General features: G+C 32.1%; 2 protein-coding genes across 3 annotated transcripts in view; one reads left to right on the top strand and one right to left on the bottom strand.

Moving 5' to 3' along the window:
- Nucleotides 1-21,989, bottom strand: part of LOC113003147 — a 208,417-nt gene that overhangs the window by 10,491 nt on the left and 175,937 nt on the right. The window lies entirely within an intron of this gene.
- Nucleotides 4,100-9,551, top strand: LOC105206101 (elongation of very long chain fatty acids protein AAEL008004). Of its 2 annotated transcripts, none has more exons than XM_039451592.1 (4): nucleotides 4,100-4,308; nucleotides 4,816-5,019; nucleotides 7,789-8,033; nucleotides 8,241-9,551. In XM_039451592.1, the coding sequence occupies exons 1-4, from the start codon at nucleotides 4,266-4,268 to the stop codon at nucleotides 8,412-8,414; spliced, it is 666 nt and encodes a 221-aa protein (XP_039307526.1). In that variant the 5' UTR covers nucleotides 4,100-4,265; the 3' UTR covers nucleotides 8,415-9,551. The 2 variants fall into 2 exon arrangements, with proteins under 2 accessions (XP_039307526.1, XP_039307523.1); XM_039451589.1 differs by having other exon boundaries at nucleotides 4,102-4,308; nucleotides 4,816-5,084; nucleotides 7,731-8,033.

Consider the following 21,989-nt stretch of genomic DNA (forward strand, 5'->3'; position numbering starts at 1 on the left):
TATATTTGGTTATTACTAGTAAAAATAAAGCAGTTGGCCGAAGGAAAAGTTATTGACGTTGCGTTTCGTTTCTTCTACCAGTAAAACCAGTAGACGATTCCAAATGGTCCAAAACGTCATAAAGATTTTCAGTTTCAAAATTGCGGATGTTTCAACGTTACCGCAAGCCTGTGGTAACATTGCAGGAATCTTTTGTAACTTCCATACAATATTATAATGTTTCAATGTAAGGTTTATGCAATGTTTTTATAACCTTTCAATGCCGGTGCGATGCAAGATCTCCCTAAAAGCCGTTGCGGTCGTCTCGCGCAGCGAGAGAAACTCCGCTTGTCCAAGGCGCGCCTTTGGTGCGTGGAATCTCTCTCGTTGCGCGAGATTACTACGCCTTTTAGGGAAATTTTGTATCGCACTCCGTTATAAACAAAAGTAAATAAAGTAAATTTTGTTTTCAATTAAGAATATTTTTTCATTTGTTTTAAAAATAATTTATTCTTAATTGAAAATTATTTATTCTTGGCGCTATTCTAAACATAGAATATTGTTACATTAAAGCATTTATGCATATTTTTTAGATTTACTTTTGTTTGTATACAGTAAAAGATTTGATCATATTTGATATATCATTGTTTCTATTATAAACTCTTCTCACTCTTCTAATACTCTGTTCAACAAAACATGAATTTTATATTTTTTCAAGAACAAGAAGGACAAATGTTTTCTATAAAATTTTGAACTTTGAGAAAAAGATAAAAGAGAGATTATGTTTCCGGTTATCAAATTGCTCTATTATATCATTAGTTAAAAATTTTTTTTGATTGGTATTGCAAAAAGAGTCATTTTTATAATATATTTTAATATATTATAATTATAATATGTGATGTGTGTTAAAGAAATTTTAGTGTAATCAAAATTAAATATAAGATTTTTGGCTTTTAAAAAGAATTGTTTTATCGATTACAAATAAAAAATATTTAAAATACAGGATTTTTTTATTGCATCAAACAAATATAATTTACATATCTCAAATATTTTTTAAACTGTGATCAATACCACAAATTCTTTTTAGAGACTGAAAATAATTATAACAACATAATTTTAATCTTAATAAAACTTCAACACAATGCATATAATTATATGTATTTTGATATATTTGGTAAATAACATACATCTCAAAAAAATATAATTCAAATAATTTTAAATACAATTAAAATAATTATGGTATTAAATACTTTGCGACGAACAATTACTACTAATTGATTACTACTTATTACTAATAATTGATACAAAAAATATTACTTTCTGTATACGAGGTGTGTTCAAAAAGTATCGCGAATTTTGAATTTTCGCGGGTTACGTATATTCGAATTTCGATCTTTTTGTGGCGTTATGTTGGTACTCATGTCTCTCACTTATGCCGACAAGCTCGGCCATTTTGAATGTTCACTTAATTGTTGACAGCTGCTTTGCTTGCACGTGTTTTGGATCGTCTTCGATTTTTACCTATTCAAAAAAATGGATCAAAGAACCTGTATCAAATTTTGTGTGAAAAACGAAATTAAGTGCGCGGATGCATTCCGAATGTTGACTGTGGCATACGGAGAAGCTACCTTGGACCGAAGCAACGTTTATCGGTGGTACAAAATGTTCTCAGAAGGCCGAGAAGATGTGAACGACGAAGAGCGTGCCGGACGCCCGAGCACTTCAACAACAGACGAAAAAATTAATGAAGTGGAGAAAATGGTATTGGCCAATCGTCGAATCACCGTTAGAGAAGTTGCTGAGGACCTAAACATATCGATTGGCTCGTGCCATTCGATTTTTATCAATGATTTGGGCATGAGACGGGTCGCCGCGAAATTCGTACCAAACGCCCCTGCTCACACATCGTTGCTTGTGCGCGACTTTTTGACCAAAAACAACACACTAATGATGCCGCAGCCACCGTATTCCCCAGATCTGGCCCCCTGTGACTTTTTCTTGTTCCCTAAACTGAAGAGGCCCATGAAAGGACGACGTTACGCTACGCTTGACGAGATAAAGACGGCATCGAAGGAGGAGCTGAACAAGATAAAAAAAAATGATTTTTTGAAGTGCTTCGAAGATTGGAAAAACCGTTGGCACAAGTGTATAATATCTCATGGGGATTACTTTGAAGGGGACAAAATAGATATTCATGAATAAATAAATAATTTTTGAAAAAACACAAAATTCGCGATACTTTTTGAACACACCTCGTATACTTGTGAGAAACAAGGTTTTGATTGTGTAACAAAATTAATAAAAAAATGTTACTGCTCTGTTGTACACAAGTTAATGAAGAAATACAAATATACAGATTAGCTTGTTCTTAAAAACGTCTGAACGACAGAAGTAGTATAGCCAGTAAAAATAGATGCCTACTCGTATTCCTCCAAGAAACAATAAAATCGAAGTGCACATGAAGATGTTTGTATGTATGCTTTACGCTCCAATTGCGCTTATAGACAACTTCTATTGTGCGAAAATTAAATTTGTTAGTATAATTATTCAAAATCTACATAAATCAACTTGCTGAGCATCGCTTATACTATTATGCAACCAAAATTTGTTAATTCATAAATTTGTTAAAATATAATTAAATGGTAAATATATCGAATAGGGGAGGCTGCCCCGACGACCTTGACCTTGACATATGTTGTCAAGGTCATGACCCTGAGTAACGCCCAACAAGTTTTAGCCGTCGCTCGCCCTTTGTTAAAAAGTTATAATCATAAAAAGTTTATTAAAATTAAGAGCGACAACTACACATACACACATAAAAATGTAGTACCGAGAATGCGTGGGCGGGGGAGGAGCGGAGCCCCTCCTCCTGCACTCCCGCCCCGTATTTTTCTTAACCCAACCTAATTCCTAATTCTATTTTAGTTTAATTTTAAATCTAATATTGTAGCGTGGTCAATGGGATATCCTTGGCCAAATTACAACTAAAATAAGGTTCGGTTAGGTTAGAAAAAATACGGTGGGCGGTGCAGGAGGTGGGGCGGAGCCGCTCCCCCGCCCACGCTTTCTCTGTACTACATGTAAATATTTAAGTTTTTCAGAGTTTTTTTACCAATTTTAGTTTTATATACATATACTTATTCATCAATATTATTACTAAGTGGATACATATCTTTCATAATTTTAAAAAATGCGTCAATTCTATCATCAACAGAATAAATTCTTTTAAATAAAAATTCGGCGAGATAAAATTTATAATGCTTTTGTGATATTCCATAGCGAGGAATTGCACCACGCATATCACGCCATATTCTTTCAATATTTTGGGTATGGCAACCCGTTACTGGGTCAACAAGCTATTAGTACTGTTCCACGCAGTGTGCGTGTGCATGTGCGCGCGTAACCTAACCTAACCTAACTCATAATTTAAAATCTAATATTATTACAAATTTCGACAAAAATAGGGGTAGGTTGGGTTAGAAAAAATACGGGGAGGGGGTGCAGGGGGCGAGGCGGAGCCCCTCCCCCGCCCAAGCGTTCTCTATACCATATTTTAATATGTATATGTGAGTATATGTGTAGTTATCGCTTTTAATTTTCATAAACTTTTTATGATTATAACTTTTTAACGAAGGGCGAGCGACGGCTAAAACTTGTTGGGCGTTACTCAGGGTCATGACCTTGACAACATATGTCAAGGTCAAGGTCATCGGGGCAGCCTCCCCTATTCGATATATTTACCCAATTAAATAATTGTAGTGCAATAATTTAAGCTTTACCAGCAATTTAAAATTATCAAAAATAATTTTTTATTGCAGAAATACTCATTTTAAGTTACAGACAAAATACAATATGTTCTTTTATTTTTTAATTAGTCCACCAAGTATGATTTTTATAAATTATCTATGCTATATATATATATATATATATATATATATATATATATATATATATATATATAATTGTAAAACGTGTTAAGATTGTATTGTTACTATCAATATAATTGATACATACGTCATAATGTGACATTTAATGTCATACGTATAGCAAAGTCATGTTGGAAAATTATACTTTCATATGATAAGATCAAGAGCAAAGTGCAAAGTAGTTCGTATAAATACAATAAAAGTCTATGCATACTCAATGAATGTGCACAATCGGTTCCAATCATCACATGATTTCGACTATTTTTCGATACAAGGTAAACGAATGTACTAGTTCACTGGTGATATTTTATTGTAAACAAAGTAACGATTCATAAAATCAACACAGCGCAATCATTTATCATGGATATCTTACTAAATATACATAATTCCTGGAAAGAGCTCGGTGAGTACCGTTCATATTATTATTTAACGAAAACTTCTCAAATTTATAATCATAGTGTAACAATGTGATATTTAATATAACAATTTATAAAATTTGAGAAATATATTATTCTCGGGAAGATTTTGCGAGAAAAATTTTGTACTGTTAATATTATGAAATGTCATAATATTTAAATTTGCGGGATTTTCAAAACAAATGTGATATGTAAAATAGACATAATGATAGTTTCAGTGTGGTATATTAGCGTTGTTAATAAATAATAATAATTTGTAAATAGTAAACTATTAATCTTGCAAAATATAATCCATTCGCCAATTCAAATATTATAATTTTGACTCTATTATATTTTATATACGTTAGAAAAACATTAAAAACTAATTAAAATGCAATACTTTTTCATAATCGACTGTGTTTACGTTGTAACAATAATGTTTCCTTTTTTTAAAATGTGTTCCAAGTGATATATGTGTGTCGAAATGTGCTTCAACATACTAATTTGGCTTTCAGATCCACGAATAATCGATCTACCATTAGTTGCTTCTTCCTATCAAGTACCACTTATAATATTCGCATATCTGTACTTCGTGCTCGGCTGTGGACCTAAATTCATGAAGAACAGGCCGCCATACAAATTGAAAACATTTATACAGTTGTACAATATTATTCAAATTTTGGCAAATGTGTGGCAAATTTACGACATAATTGAGGCTGGTTTGTTCTCGATCAAGTTAATATGTCCTACCATTGATTTTTCTAGTGATTATATTCCAATGAGGGTAATAATTTGTACATAAGCTATTTTTTGAGAAAATGTATGCCATCAGCAGGTATCTATTTCTAAGCTTATAATACTGACAAGAAAAGCTTTCGAGGTGTCCCTCTTCGATTGTGATAAGTCTTTAATATGTTGTAATACAGAAAAAAAATAAGAAACACATATTTTTTTATACGTGCCCGTTTTTACTTTTAGGGGGTGAAACACATCTTTGAAGAAAATCAGTTTTTTTCTTTCAAAGCATATATCGTCGAAACTATAAGAAATAAAGAAAAATATTCTAACTGAGAGTTAAATGAAACTTAAAAACAGTGATACTTTATAACAGTGATAATAAATTTTCTTGTAAATTGTTTTTATACTTTCCCCCACCAATTACTTATTTTTTTCAAAATTTTTATTTCTTTTTATAAGCAAAATAAAGCTTATTTTATTATGAATTTAACGGTGTCTGAGAAAGTTATGTTGTGACATTTCCATTTTTCAAAAATAATTGAAAACCACTCCATAACGCATGGTATGCGCATTCGTACAGTGGTTATAGAATGGTTTGTAATGATTTTTGGAAAATAGAAATGTCGCAATGTAACTTTATCATATATCATTGAATTTGTAATAAAATAACATTTATTTTGCTTATAAAAAATATAAAAATTAAAAAAAATAGTGAAAAAAATATTAGAAAAAATTTTTTTTTAATATTATAAAGTGCTCTTCAAACCATTTAACTTTAAATAAAAATATTTTTTTAAATCTCTTATAGTTTCGACGATGTACGCTTCGAAAGTAGAAAACCGGTTTTCTTCAAAATAGTATTTCATCCCTTAAAAGTGAAAACGGGCATGTATATAAAAATGTGTCTCTTATTTTTATCTATATTACAATATATTAAAGACTCGTCAAAATCAGAGGGGGACGTCTCGAAACCTTTCCTCGTAAGAAAAATTTCGTAATTCTCTTTTTATAATACTCTGTACTATTTTTATTTACATTTTTATTAAAATGATGCAGTAATGAAGTCTTAGTTTACATTTTGAAGGGAAAATAAAGAATGAATTGAATAAATTGAATTGGGAAAAAAGAAAAGAATATTTTTCTGTTAATAGCACATATTTTCTTTAAGTTTTATGTAGGTTTAATACATTGAATTATTACGTATATACACTGTCGTCAAAAAATTTTCGGACACGCTTCATTTAGCAAGCAGCAATGTGCATACTAAATGTTTGTAAAAGATATAAGAGTGTCGTGAAATACCAATTTATTTTCTTATAATAACTAAGTAAATATTAATGTAACATCATTCTTATAAATACCATTATTAGTTATACAGGTTATTAGTTACATAATTGTAGTTGTCATTTTATAGACAGAAATTCATTGATTGTACAGAACGAACGTAATTTACTGAAGAGGAAAAACAGAATGTATTTGTGAGGAAGGGGATCATAACATACTAACAACTAATGTCATAAAAGATTCTTTTAATTATAAAACATCATAAATTAACAAATTTTTATAAATCTTTTGCACAAAGTAGCACATAAGTAGCACGAAAACAATTTTATGAAAATTATATAAACTAAATTTTATTTGAAAAACAATTTCTTTTTAATAATTTCTTTGCTGTTACTATGCATTATGTAGTGCTTTTATGAAGGTTGTACAAGAATGAATATAATATCAGTAAATAGCACTCAAATCTCCTTCGTACATAACGTAACTTTATGACGAATTCATACATACATTACGTCACACGATAAATTCAAATAAGTTATTTGAAAGTACATTCAAGGTCATCAGTCTAGATAAAAGTTAAAAAAATTATTATTTAACATACTTCTCAAAGTTACGTAAATAGTATATAGCTGTAAAAATTTCTGCTTAACTGAAATTTAACTTTTACGAAAAACGCACTGAACATTAATAATCAGTAATCATCCAAAGTCTAAATATTGTAACGAAGTAATTTTAATGTGATTAATGTCTCTTCACCCAACACTTATCTCACGACGCTCTTCCTTTTTTAAACGTTTTTAATGTACACTCTTAAATTGTTACTATTTCTCTCTTCGCTCGTCATTTGTCACTTGTAAAAAAGACGTGCAACTGTTACATATATAATTAGTTGAGATTACAATTAGTAAATGTAATGGCTTATTCAAAATAGTTTCTATTTCGTACTCGATTCTATTATTAGTGTACCTTCTTAAATTAATTACTTTAGATTTATTTATACTTGGTCAACCGTCGACGTAACTAAATACAGAAAATTTCTTATATAAGTGTTCATTTTCTCAAAGTTGTAATATACCATTTTGTGAAACAATTTTGTTAAAAGAAAGTGTAATATTAAAAAGAATTATCTGTGTTTATCCTTATTTTTTTCAATCTATTTAATTTAATTATATATCAATAAAATATTGTTTTAGTTTTGTTTCGAATAATATCAAAAACGATTTATATTATTGAAACAATTGTATTTATATTATTGAAACATTGTATTCCTGCGTGTCCAAAAACTTTCAGATACAGCAGTGTATATCGGTGCTGTTAATAACGCTGTAAATCGTTTGCGCATTATTATACGCATTAATTTTTTGTAAAATATTTTGTTTCATATGATAATATCTGTATCTTATTGTAGTTTGCAAGAAGTTTTTGGTATTACTTTCTGTTAAAAATATGGGATCTTGTCGAAACAGGAATATTTGTATTAAGGAAGAAAAGTAACCAGGTATCTGGTTTGCATTTGTATCACCACGTCTCTACGTTAAGTCTGGCGTGGATCGGTATGAGATATTACGCTGTTGGCCAACTATTGCTTGTGTCCATAACCAACAACTTCGTACATGTGATAATGTATATATACTATTTCTTAACAACTTGTGGACCGACCGTTCAAAAACCTGCTGCATTTATAAAACAATGGATAACTACAGTACAAATGGTAAATTATCCTAATTTTCTTCCACATTTATTTTCACGTCGCGTAATATTTTTTCTTTTCGAATTGTTTCATATTTAATTTTTTCTCTGCCTGCACGCGTGAGTTTTGTAGTACATGTATACTATTAAGTTTAAATATACTTCATATAAATCGTATCACAAAAATATCTATCACATAAATATGATTAAATGATGATTTTATTTATAGATTCAATTCGTCGTGCTAATGATGTATTTAATACATCCATTAATAGTTGGCTGCAAAGTCGGGACAGATCATACTAATTGGTTCATATTAGTAGGCATTATAGATATGGCAATAAATTTGTTCAATTTCCGTAATTTCTATCAATCGTCATACAAGAAAAGTAAAAAAACTTAGTAGATTATAAAATATAAATTGAAAAAGTATTTTTCTACAGTAAAAAATTCGATGAAATTATTTTCGTTCTGTTGTCCTGTATTGTATATGCATAATATATAATATATTAAATAAACAAATAAATAAATAAATATATATACACACACATACACACACCCACACACAGGGTATCCCAAAAGTTCGGCAACTGTCAAATATCTCGAAACTAAGCATTTTAGGAAAAAATGTTTCAGACAAAAGTTGTAAAGTTTCAAAAGATCTGTTTACTGATCTTATCAGTTTGACCTTGGATGGCGTCGCCAATGTCAGATCAAAATCACATTAACTTTTTTAAATAGAACACCCTACTTTTGATTCCAGAATCTAATAGCTCGTGTCAAGACCTTTCCAAAACTTCCAAAGCAACTATTCAAGGTCAAATTGTTTGGTCATATTGTGACGTGACAGATTTTTTCCCTCACCACATTTTTTACCTTTACGCTTTCGCGGAGTGCGAGTACGTGCTTAAGACTGGGCCAGGCACTCCACAAGAGCGGAAATTTCCGGCAGTGTCACTATACAACTGTAACGTCGCAGCTGGATAACGACGACCGCTAATAGGCCGCGCCTATTATACGACGCGCAAGGATATTGCGCACCCTGTGAGAGGGGTCGCGCCTATCGATCCTGCATCGAGCGCGATCCTCCCGGATTTTGCTTTAGTGATGCGAAACCTCGAGAGAATCGAATCTAAGAATCGATTCTTTTTTCTTACCAAATTCATTTTCATAATCGGTGCATCGATTGGAAAAAGAACCGATTCTTTTTCCGCCACTTTTTTTAAATTATACATTAACATAAGGTTGCCACTCTACGGGAAAAATGTGATTATGTAATAAAGCAAGGACAGTGGAAAATTTAGGAAAATTTCAAAACGGTTTAAAAATTCTATTCATATTTGCGATGCTGTTTTGCGACTAATGTAGAACGGGCTCAAGAGTTTTCTAGTGACTCTCTGGTCATATTTTGATGCCTAAAAATAAAAACTTCTTATTGGACGTTATACTACGTCGTATTATCAGACGCACTGTGATTCCTGCGTTATAATGTACTGAAGTAGCGCTGTCATAAAAAAGAATCGATTCTCTAAAAAAAAAAGAATCGAATCAGAAAGAATCGAAATTTTCAACAATCGTTTAGTATTCAATTATTTTTTTATTCAGAATATTCGATTTTTCATGAATCGGAAAAGAAATTCACATCACTATTTTGCGTGCGACCCGGCGTTATCGAGTACAGATCGAACGTAATTTACTAATGAGGGAAAAGGGATGCACGTGTGAGGAAGAGTGTCGTGGCACACTAATAACTAATGCCATTAAAAGTATTTTTAATTATAAAATCACAGATTATTGACCCTTCATAGATCTTACACATTAATAAATACAAAAGAACAAGATAAACATTTTATAAAATATATTTTATTAAAAAAAATTATTTTTTGAAATAATTTCTTTGCTGCTAATAAGCATTATGCAACGTCCACTATGAAAATTATAAAATCGCAACAGCTACTATAACATCAGTAATGCAAATCTCCTCTTTCCGTAATTAAATATAAAAAATTTCTTATTTAAGTACATACATTTTTTTTAAGGTTATAATGTATTACTTTGTGTAATTCTTTTTAATTAAAAGAAGTTTAATATAAAAGAGAGAATAACATCAATATATCTTTAAGTTATATAATTTTATTATTTTTATATCAATAAAATGTTGTTTTATTTTTGTTTCGAATACTAGTAATAAGTATAAATAAGATTATATTATTGAATCTTTTTGATTACTGTATTCCTTTGTGTCCAAAAACATTCTGACACTGTACACGTATGACATAAAAATTTTCACGTTTAAAATTGTGGACATTTCAACATTACCGCAAGCTTGTAGTAACATTACAAAATTCTTTTGCAACTTCCATACAATATTATGTTTCAATGTTGTTTGTGCAATGTTTTTTTAACCTTTTAATGTTGGTGCGATGCAAGATCTCTCTAAAAGTCGTAGCGGTAGTCTCGCGTAGCGAGAGAGGCCCCGCTTATCCAAGGCACGATGGGCACATGTGCACGCCGGTTAAGGCGATGCTGGAGATACCGACTGAACACTATTTTTAATTTCAGTAAACTTTTTATTGAATTCACAGAATGATAAGTCCTTCTCTACAATTAAAGTGTTGATAAAAACATAATACGCTGGCTACAATTTGACACGAAAAACGGAAAAAAGTTGCAAAACTATGTGCTTCTGTAGTAGTCTCGTGACAATATATATTGCGTATAAAAGTTCTAGACTTTGTACCTACAAAATAACCATCCAGCGTACTGTGAATTACACGTAAGATTGTTAGTGTGCTTTCAAAACGATCCTAGAAGCTTTAGTATAAAAGATATTTCCAATAAAAAATATCGTGTTTATGTGTGCGTTCAGAATCGATGTGAAAATCGGTGAAGAGTGAGACTGAGTGAGACAGAGCACTAGTTTAGTTCCTCGATGTTGCATTAGAGGCGCTAAAGTCAAAAGAACAAGGAAAGATGAGTGCGTTTGAAAAAGAGCGCTAGCCTATTCCCCTTACTCTTTGCCTCACGCGCGACCCACAGTTCGTAGAAGAAAATCTGAAGTACCGACGTCGAGTGAGTTTCACCGTCAGTCCAGCATCGCCTTAATGCCTCTCCAGTCGTGAGTCACGACTCGTGACTGCACACTGTCCCGTCAGACACGCGCATGGGCGTATCCCGTTTGGACACGTAACGATTGGACACGTAATATAGCCCACCCCCTCCCGCACTTATTCTGTCGCAGTCGGTCCCCTACCGACCAATTATGCAGTTTTCAATCGTGCAATGTCCAATCGTTACGTGCTTAAACGGGTGTTTGGACCCGTTTGGTTCTCCGTCGGCCGAGAAGAGTGGGGAAGCGGCCCACACGACGTGCACGTGTCTGACGAGACCGTGTGTGGTCAGCGACACGAGTGGGAAGGCATTAACCAGCGTGCACGCGCGCCATAGGTGAGCGAAATCTCTCTCGCTGCGCGAGATTATCACAACAGCTTTTAGGGAAATCTTGTATAGCAGCCTGTTATAGGCAAAAGTAAAATTTGTTTTCAATTAAGAATCTTTTCGCTTTGTTTTAAGAATAATTTATTCTTAATTGAAGATTATTTATTCTTAGCGCTATTCTAAACATAGAATATTCTTGCATTCAAGGATTTATGCATATTTTTAAGATTTACTTTTGTTTGTATTCAGTAAAAGATTCGATAATATTTGACATATCAATGTTTCTGTTATATTATAAACTCTTCTCATTCTTTTAATACTCTGTTCAACAAAACATGAATTTTATATTTTGTCAAGAACAAGAAGAAGAATAAATGTTTTCTATAAAATTTTGGACGCTGAAAGAGAGAAAAGAAAGCCTCCATTTGTCAAATTGCTCTATTATATAATTATTTTAAGATTGTTTTTCAATAGGAATTGCAAAAAGGGTTATTTTTATAATATATTTTAATATATTATAATCATAATACATGATGTGTGTTAAAGAAATTTTAGTGTAACCAAAATTAAATATGTTATAGGATTTTTGACTTTTAAAAAGAATTGTTTTATCGATTACAAATAAAAAATATTTATAATACAGGTTTTTTTATTGCATCAAACAAATACAACTTACATATTAATCACAATATTTTTTGAACCGTAATCAACACCATAAGTTCCTTTTAAAGACTGAAAATATTAACAACATAATTTTAACCTCAATAAAACGTCAACGCAACGCATATAATTAGGGATGAGGGGAGAGGGGGTAAGATAAAAACCTAAAGGTTTGTCGATTTTTGCTAATTTCTATGTTAATGTAAAAATAACAATCTTTTTTTTTAGATTCACTAAAACCTTGTTTATCATCAGTAAAAATTAGAAGTTGTTAAATATACTAGAATTTTGTAAAATTTAAATTATTTTAGGACATATCAATTTCGTCATCTTGCCCCCATATGCAGGTATGATAACTTTTACTACCGAGTGGTAGTAAAGAGGAAAAACAGTCAAATAACTAATGCACAAATGCATTACCTTGCATCGAATAGTTGTGTTTTCTCGTAAACAAGTATTGCAAGTGTAACGAAAAGTTACGCAATGCCCGACTGTAAGTTCTTTAACAAAGTCTTTGCCTTGCGGCAACGGAAATACCATATCTCGCATATCGGGACGTGTACATAGATGCCATGTATCAGCCACATTTTGAAAGGAAACGAAACGGGCGAAGTAGGGAATCGAGGGATTGGCATAAACGTTTTAAACGAGTAGGTTTGCATTCGTGGCTTTTGTGCCACACGAGCTGTTATATCGTCGCGGCACATTGTACTTCGCCACGGGCATTGTCTCCGCTGACCAACGACACGACAGCCGGCGCGGCATGATCTCTGTCACTAGCGACGACAATGACGGCGCTTCTACGACACAAATCGTGCATCATAGTTTAGTTTCCATCGTACAAACGAGGAAACTCTGAAAGCTTTTTCCGCAACGGCCGATTAATAAAACTCAGCTGATAGACGTAATGAATAGTCGGGGACGCGCATCTCGATCGTGCGGTTTATTGCGAGCACGGATGCGATCATAGTGTCAATAACGCAACAGTTTTATTACCAATCAAAATTCTAACTATTCAAAGCAACTAAGACATACGTATTCGATTAATTTTAAACAATCAAACAATATGTGATGCGACGCGATTTCTGCACGAGGCTTTCAAATATAACGTATATTACGTTACTTGGAACAATATCATTTTCGCTAATTAATCCGATGTATCAAAAGACTTTCCTAGTTCACAATACGCTAAAATATTTTGTTTAGGCAATGGAAATTTCTGGAAACCACATTATTTCTTGCACAGTGCAAGATTATGACAATGAGATTTGTTACTACGTCGAAGCAATCACTTATTTCCTTATTTGATTTTGCATGAAAACTTTCGGGAAAACTCGTTTTTTTATCAAGTATACGAGAAACTTAAGTCTCGTCTCCCCTTTAAGTTTCTTTTTCTTCAGTTATCAGAAGAAATTGCTTACGATTTTCTTAAATATAGTCAATCATAAAAGGCTTTATCATTATTATAACAATTAATATAATTATACATTTTATTCTCTTTATTAAAGAGAATAAAATGTATAATTTGTTAAAGAAAATCAAGCGTTATAATAATTATAGAGTAATTAATCCAAATAAATATTTCCACAAATTGCTTTCTCTCCTTTTCTAGGTCTCTCGTTGTTATTGTTGTTGGAATCTTTCCATGTTATGGAAATAAAGTAAATAAACCAAGAAACAATTGTGCTATGCTGAAATTCGGATTAGATTGCGGGAAATGAAAAAGTTTTGCGTGATAAAGAGAATCCATGATATCATCAAATAGAAAGATTGGGAAAGCCGCACATGGTACTAGTATCATAAAGAAAAATCCTACTTTTTAAGAAAAAAAAGGTCTCAAATTTTAATTGCAACGTAGCGCACTCATGGGTTACCAAATTTCCGCAGCAGAAACGCTGGAATATACGGATAATCACGTGCCGCCGCATCTTGATGCCCTAGTTCGTTCGCAGTCTGCATGCGCAAACTCGATCGTATCATCGGAGATCCGCCGATAGATCACGTCCGTGAGACAGGAAACGATCGGCACGCACGTCGAGGACAGAGAGAGGAAGAGAGAGAAAAAGAAAAAAGGAAAAAAGAAAGAAATATCGAGAGGAGATCGAGAAGATTTATCTCCTCACCGAAAGGTTTGGATAGATTCATGAACCCTATCGATCGCTCGGCTAAGAAGAAAGGACATAAAATATCCTCTCGCTACGCACATTGGTAAAGAACTCGTGTCCCGCGTGCAAAACGCGCAAATTCTGTTTGAGAATTAAGATTGAAAAAATTCAATTTGTCATTTTTCTTTTGCATTGTTCTATTATTGATGCATCTACAAGGGAAAGCGATAGTTATCCAGAGATGCATACAATTCCGTGAATTTGAAAAGACAATTTTTCGGCAAAAAAAATATATATAATAACAATGAGCAATTGATGATTGATTGGAGATTAATTAATGATTAATATAGATTAATTAAAATTAAGCATTTCTGAATCGTGTAAACTGCAAGCGAATAAAATCATGTTTTTTTTAAATCTAATTTTCGCGTTTTTCTTCGAATATCCGCTAAATCAGTCTACCCACAGTCACTTATTCGCTTTTTCTCTGTTCCTTCCAGTTTTTTACGGCATTGTCGGCATTCCTCGCGTCTAGAATACAGCGCGACCATTCAAGATGCATGCGCTCTGTAACACGAAGTAATACTTTACAGTTCGCCCTCCGCCCTGGGCCTTGGGCCAGCATAAAGCATGGCTTACGAGTTGCAATTTCAAACTTTCGTGAAACAATCGGGTCGACGAAGAGCACTCGCAACGAGAAACTCTACTGACGGCCACGACGAGACAAAAGTTGCAGACATTTTCGATGACGCATTAAAAAATTGATAAAGTTCAGAAACGCTTAAAAAGATACTTGTGGATATAAAAATCTTACTTAAGATAGCGGAAGAGGATAACGAGAAAAAATTGGAAAATGAAAAAAAAAAAAAATAGAAACTTAGAATTTAAGGTGTACCGAAAGGAACGATGGAGATAACATTGAGTAGCAATTTTACTTAAAAAGCGACTATATTTGTGTCATGTTCAAAATCTTTGTAAAAAATGCAATAAAAACAATTTCAAAAAAATTGTTTATTTTAGAGGAACTTATGCGAAAGTTATTAATTGGTCCAAAAAAATGGAAAAAAAATATTCCCAGAAAGGCATGTGACAGAAAATAGAGATATACGCAGAATCGCAAGTGACAACGAAATGGAATTCGATGTAAAGAATTACGCGCAATTTCACGGTTGATTAGATAAATTTTACGAGTTCTCCAGATATTGCAATTCTGCAATATCTGGAAAGTAAAAACTATCGATGGGCAGTGACTGTCATCTTTACGATTTTCATCATTGTCTTACGAAAGAAAGGAGGACAAAATAGTTGTAAAGAAAGAAGTAAAAGAAGTTATCGTTACCATTCAAGGTATGTACTAGTAAAACTTGGGTGCCAGACAGTTCCCGATCGAACGAGCCTGTCAGTCGTTTCGAAAAATTTAATTCAAAATCACCCTCCGTTCTAGTCCGATCGAAAATCTTATTTTTATATATGTGGCTAGAACGGCAGAAACTCTCAAGTCGAATCAAGACATTTCTCTTTGCTGTTGCATTGCGTTACAATTTAAGCTGTCTACCTTTTTTTCATTTAATACCTTCTATTTATTTTCTCAATTCGAGCCATTAACATCGCCCGACATAATCAATAATTTTCGAAAATTGCCAATAATTTAATTGAAGAGTAATATAGATTCAAACAAAAGACACTGTGAGAATAAATCGTAAATATAAAAAAAAAACTTGCAGTCAAGTATTTATACTAAAGATACAGTCTCTATATACTATCTTTAATCTGGCAAAAATTATTTTGCAGATAATTCTTCTAATTTAAAATAAATCTTCCCTTATCGAAGAGGAAAAATTCGGGAAAAAGTAAATACAAAGTTATTTTGCACTAAAACTAAAAGGTTCCTCGTAAAGTATGTTTCTTTAAGAATGTAAATATAGTAAATAGCGGAACTTTGTTGTTTGGTTTAATTTTAGCGCCACTTTATTTCAACATAAACTTCAGTCAGCGCTTACTTCTTAAGAAACTTCATGTTGAAAATTGAGAAGTAGTGGAAAATAACCTCCCTCGACAATTTTGTCAAGAGAAAATTGATTCTAAGCTCATAAAAAATTAAAAGTTACAAAAATATTTTTCAAGAGATCGCAAGGTAGTAGTATATGCATGATATAATGTACACATGAAACAAGAGATATCATTTCTTCATCAATTACCCATATCTTGAATCACGTATCACGTAGCAGATATTTTTCTTTCATGTCGGTTCGCTATTTTCTTTTCATCTAAATTATAGACGCTATTAGTTCGATTGTTAAACAGAGAAAAAAACCTATGATTACACGTTTTTGTGATTTCTCTTTCTTCTTTTTTATACTCTTTGCTTTAATTGTCATGTTTTCAATTTCAATTAGCATAAATCAAATATTAGCACTGCATTTCCCTGATTTCGTCTTCCATTCGCAAAAATGATTAATATGATAATGTAATGATAACTTCTATTTAATTATTTGCCGATTATTTAATATTTACAATTAGTCGTTTTTCGTATTTAGAGCTTTTATTTTATTTTTTTTATAATTTGTATAATAGTTTTTCATATATTTTTTACGTTCGATAAGACAAGTGTTTCTCTTTTTTTTACTTTCTTTCTGTCCTTGTTGTATATTTACAATCAACTCATTTTTTACTATCAATACAGTTCTAAGTCTCGCGAATATTCTCTTAAGGTTTTCTCGATAAAATCAGATGATTTATATCAGTAAACTGAATTGTATATAGTATTATCTAAATCGTTATTAATATTTTCTCAAATCTCGCGTGGTCTACGATCGAACGAATATCCGCTTGAAACATTCATTTCCAACCGTTGCCACGCAACGGTGTCTCATCTAATATTGCTGGATGCGTCGTTGCATCCGGATGCAGTTGAAATCCACAACTACGTGATCGCGGTGCGACGGCACGAAAACGATCCCGAACGTCCAACGGTGGACTTTTGCAAGCGGAATTCCTTGTACGCTTCACTTTATGAATGTGGCATTCTTTGTATCTTTGTAAATCTCATTTTCTAAAATATGGTATCGTTCCTTATGCACATCTTTAGTAAGTATTCCGATTCTTACAACGGTTACTTTAAATTGTTCCGCGGAAAGAGTTGGTTGACTTCTTTTGATCCCCCTTATAGTTTGCCAAAGGCAAGCCATTCGAATACGGAGAAATGCTTTAAATTATGCAATAAGGAAAAAGTTCTATCCACACTCGTAGAACAATTCCGCTTAATTGAGCATCGTCGAACATTCTCTGTAATATCTTCTTTCTAATATGAACCATTGTCCCAACGACGAAGGAGAACGTCACAGGGACGGATATAATTCGAGAACGAATCCCCGATACGTGTCGCCACTTCGTTCTTCGACATGTCGTAGCAATTTCCGCTTCATCGTCTTTGACATCCTCTTCTTCTCACAGACGGAAGAGAGTCGGAAAGGAATTTACTCAGAAACAAGTCACGCGATCAACGTGTGTGAAAAATTGGTAATACAAATTAACTTATCCAGAAAGAATGATAAACGAGCTTTATGAAATCATTTTTCCGGCAAATTGTTTCCATTACGTAAAATCAATATCAATGTATCTCCCAAATTTACAACAAAAAGAAGCTTAAATAGTAAGTAAAATTTTTAATTTGTATTATATGAGAAAATGATGTATGATATTTGTATTATAAATTGTGATATATAAGAAAAGGCACATTATTCAAACTTTAGTCACTTTATATAACTCAAATTTAACGTAGAAGTGTCAAGAAATAAGAAAGCTATAGCAAAAATTTTTTTAAATATATAAAAGAATTATACAAGTGCAACAATCATTATAACGTAGAAATTGTTTAAAACGGTAAAAGTGACTGAAGGTGGACTAACGTGCCAAGGATCCATTCTTCGAAGTCTCATGGCAATCTCCGCTTCATTGTTTTCGACGTCTTGATGCGGAACGAGAGTTGGAAACGAACGGAAAGAAAGAAGAAAACGGCTGAAAGAACACGAAAAAACCACGTCTGGACAGGGAAGTATGCCCATGATATTCCACGCACGCTTCCACGAAAAATTGACAATCAGGAATTTGTTAACTCGCGATGGAGGCACGTTTCTTGCAAAAATTGCTTCTCCTCGCTGAAATCGGCTGATTCCACTTGTTCATTTCCGTGATGCCCATCTATTCATATCATTTTATCTTCGCTATGAAACTGTATCTTGCACTCTTCAATAAAATTAAAATTAATTAATAATTTATCGAAATACTCTCTCTGTATATTGCTGTTATTCGATATTCCATCAATATTCACAGTCAGTGAAGTGAACAAGTCTAGCTTAAATATCACGTTAAGCAATTCATTAACACTATTGATAGAAGATCTTCTGTGAGACAAAAATTTTAACTTAAAAAGATTTCAACTTTCTGATGGATAAAAAAGATTCTGGTCGATATTCATCTTACATTTAAAACTTAGTGCGAGAAATCTCCCGTTTTGCTTCCTCTTAAAGAAAAAAAAACTCGTGATTGCTAAATCAATATTTAAATTTCACTTCCAATACTAACTTTCAATTTTTATCTACATGAGAAAACTGATCTGTTAATCAAATTGTATTCTTCACGCGATCCACAACTGTGCAAGCTGTACTGAAAACTCGTTCTTTTCCTTTCGGTTAACAACCGTTGTGAATTATTTATACTCAATCACGTCCGCGACTGTGTCGAAACACTCCTTTATTCGTTGCAAACGATTTCCGTTGCGATATGCTTTCAAGATTCGTAATCGTAACTGTACATTTATCTGAAATTTACGCTCATATCTATTCAGCAATGAAAATAAATACAATTCGATTACCTTATTAAATGTAAACCCATCTAAATTTTGGACTCAGCAAAAAATTAAAGAAAATCCCATAAAAGCTTAGATATAGGCCATATAAAATACTGTTACTTTATATACGATATTGAGAAGAGAAAGAAAAGAGAACAATATTATATCAGTAATATAATATATGTATTATCCACTAATTTATAAACTATTCTTTGGTAACAGTTTAAGTAAAGCAAAATAAATAGATATTTACGTAAAACATTTTAAAATCAAGTGTATTAATTGGAACTATATACGCCATATATCTTTTCAATAAACATATTGCTCTTAATACATGTTTGATATGTCCAAACAATAGGTGAATGGCTGTAACTTGGAAGAAATTGCGTACACGTACAAGTCGGAAGCGGCATGAAGCAGCTACAAAATCACCTGTCTCCTGCCCCGAGGGAATTCAACGACTAGGTAACCAACGGCATTTGGCTGCGTCATCATTTTCGGCCTCGACTAGTCGGACGATCATGTCCGTTGAAACACCCAACCTGCCTCATCATCTCCTCAAAGCGATGACCTTACTTGGACACGAAATTCACCTCGGATCGCAGCATATCCGGTGGCAAAATGAGCCACAGACCGTATCTCGTGACGAGCTTTCTGCCAAGGGTGAATTTACTCGTTCCCGGATCACGAAAATAATGAGGCTTTTGCTCTGCTTGAGGGCATTCGTATCCGTGGGGTTTCCTCGATGAATATCGTTGTCCCATCTCTTGCCAAATCAGACATTCATTTTGAGGCACAACTATGTATCTTGACATTGAAATCTGCCATTTGCTTGTATCATTTATTTTATTGTGAAAGATTACTGAGAGATACTAAATTAAATAAAATGATAAGATTCATATTTCAACTAGACTGTTAAAATAACTTGGAAACAAATTTTATAAACAACTTATTAGAATATAAAATATTGATGAAGGAATCAAATATGGTGTAGTAGCGAATAATTAAAGAGAGCAAAAAAAATTTGTAATTTTTTTTGGAATTTTGATCAATTCATTATATAAATTTCACTTTAAAAGATTTCTTTTCGTTTAATTTAAGGTATTTTAATAAATTAATAATAGATACTAGTAAATATCTCACTTAATGGAAAATATATAAATTCCTAACAATTCTTTATAATAGATAATTATACATTCATTTCGTTGAGTCCTGCATAAGCATATCAAAGGATTCAGCCGTTTTCAAGTATGAAATACAAAATAAATTTTATCCTGGAGGAACGAATTTTATCAACGCAAAAACTAGTGAAATAATTTTATACTTTTAACAGAAGAATTTTAACAACTTCAATGAAACAGGTTATCGATACATGCTTGATCTAAATGCTTGACAAAATCCATATATCGAATTAAATTTTTAATATCCTAATCTTCAAAATTTTATGTTATCTAATGATCTAAGTTAATGCTGAGTAATCCTCTTATAATTAATTTTCCCTCGAATAGAAAGTCTTCTCGCAAAAAAAAGAAAATGCGAAAATTATTTGCATTTCTTATTTATGTCAGATAAATACTTTTCATGAGCATAATTTTTCTTGAGCAAAATTAATATTTAATTGAAAAAATAACAGATAAGTACAAAGATTTATTATAGAAAATCAATAACTAATATATTCGCCATTAATAAAAAATGATTTACTGAAGTTGTGCACACATGAAAGAAAGATGTATATATTAATTAATATACAATATATCAAAGCTGATACAAGTAAATTGAGATTGAGCGGAAATATTTTGGTCAGAGCGCCAATCAAGCATGCATAGTTTTAATAATAAAGAGTTGATTTAAGCGTGCATTAATAATGCGACCATAACAACGCGTAGCTCTACTGAATGCCACGCCAGTAGAATCGCGAACAAGAATCGTTTGTCATATGCATACTATTACAGTAATACCATATACTACGCTATTGACACAGCCAAAGTTAGTTGGCAGGTAATGTCGCTCATAACGAATTTGCAGAGCGATGCATTTACACAATTACATACGATACCTTGCATTATCATACGTAATTTATGTGGCGTCCGCTTGCATGAGTAGCAAGTATTATTTGCAACTCATACAAGTTTTAACAAAAATTTACCATAATCCTATTTACCTATTAGCAATCGTAAAATAATTCTTTATGTTAATTAATCATTAAATTCATTAATTTGTTTATCAAATATGTATTCGACACAAAATTAAAGTATTATTCTGATCTCCAAAAATAGACCAAATGTAAGAGAGTGTAAAAAATAATCGTAAAATATTCAAAAAAGCACTTTATAGCTTAAAATCTATAGTTTTGAAAGTGTTAATTCACCAAATGACTTACTGATTATTAACGAAACTACACGGATGCAAATGAAGATACGTCAAATCCTAAATTTTTTTACAAACTTTGCAAAATTTCACGAAAGCAAAACGATCATTTTTGCGTCAATGTTGAATAATTTGGTGAAAAAAATCGCACAACGCTCATCGAGTGCGTAAATTAAAGGTAAAGCTTCACGCTTTCGAATGCTGTAAACCGCATTTGTATGAAATTTTTATTTCACGCCGTGGAGCTTTGCAAAATTTGTAAAAAATTTTGAAATTTGACGCATCCCCATTTGCATCCGTGTAGCTTCATCAACAATCAATAAGTCGTTTAACGAATTATCCAGCTTAAAACTAGAGATTTAAAAATGGTAAAATACCTTTTCAAACATTTTATTATAATCATTTTTTACAAAGTTATATTCTCTTAAATTTCACCTATTTTAAAAGATAAGAATAAATAAAGAATAGAAAAAGCTTTAATTTTGGTGTTTAATGTATTTCATTAATAAATAATCACGGAACTGTTCAATAATTGATCAAAATTGTAATAACAACTAAA

The sequence above is a fragment of the Solenopsis invicta genome, chromosome 1 (genome assembly GCF_016802725.1).
Source record: "Solenopsis invicta isolate M01_SB chromosome 1, UNIL_Sinv_3.0, whole genome shotgun sequence".
Classification (NCBI taxonomy): Eukaryota; Metazoa; Arthropoda; class Insecta; order Hymenoptera; family Formicidae; genus Solenopsis; species Solenopsis invicta.

Excerpts from the sequence above, each read along its gene's own strand:
- LOC105206101 (XM_039451589.1), top strand. The coding sequence starts at position 4,266 with ATGGATATCTTACTAAATATACATAATTCCTGGAAAGAGCTCG. Across the intron at positions 4,309-4,815 it reads TAATTCCTGGAAAGAGCTCG|ATCCACGAATAATCGATCTA; the intron begins GTGAGTACCGTT and ends TTTGGCTTTCAG. Across the intron at positions 8,034-8,240 it reads GGATAACTACAGTACAAATG|ATTCAATTCGTCGTGCTAAT; the intron begins GTAAATTATCCT and ends TTTTATTTATAG.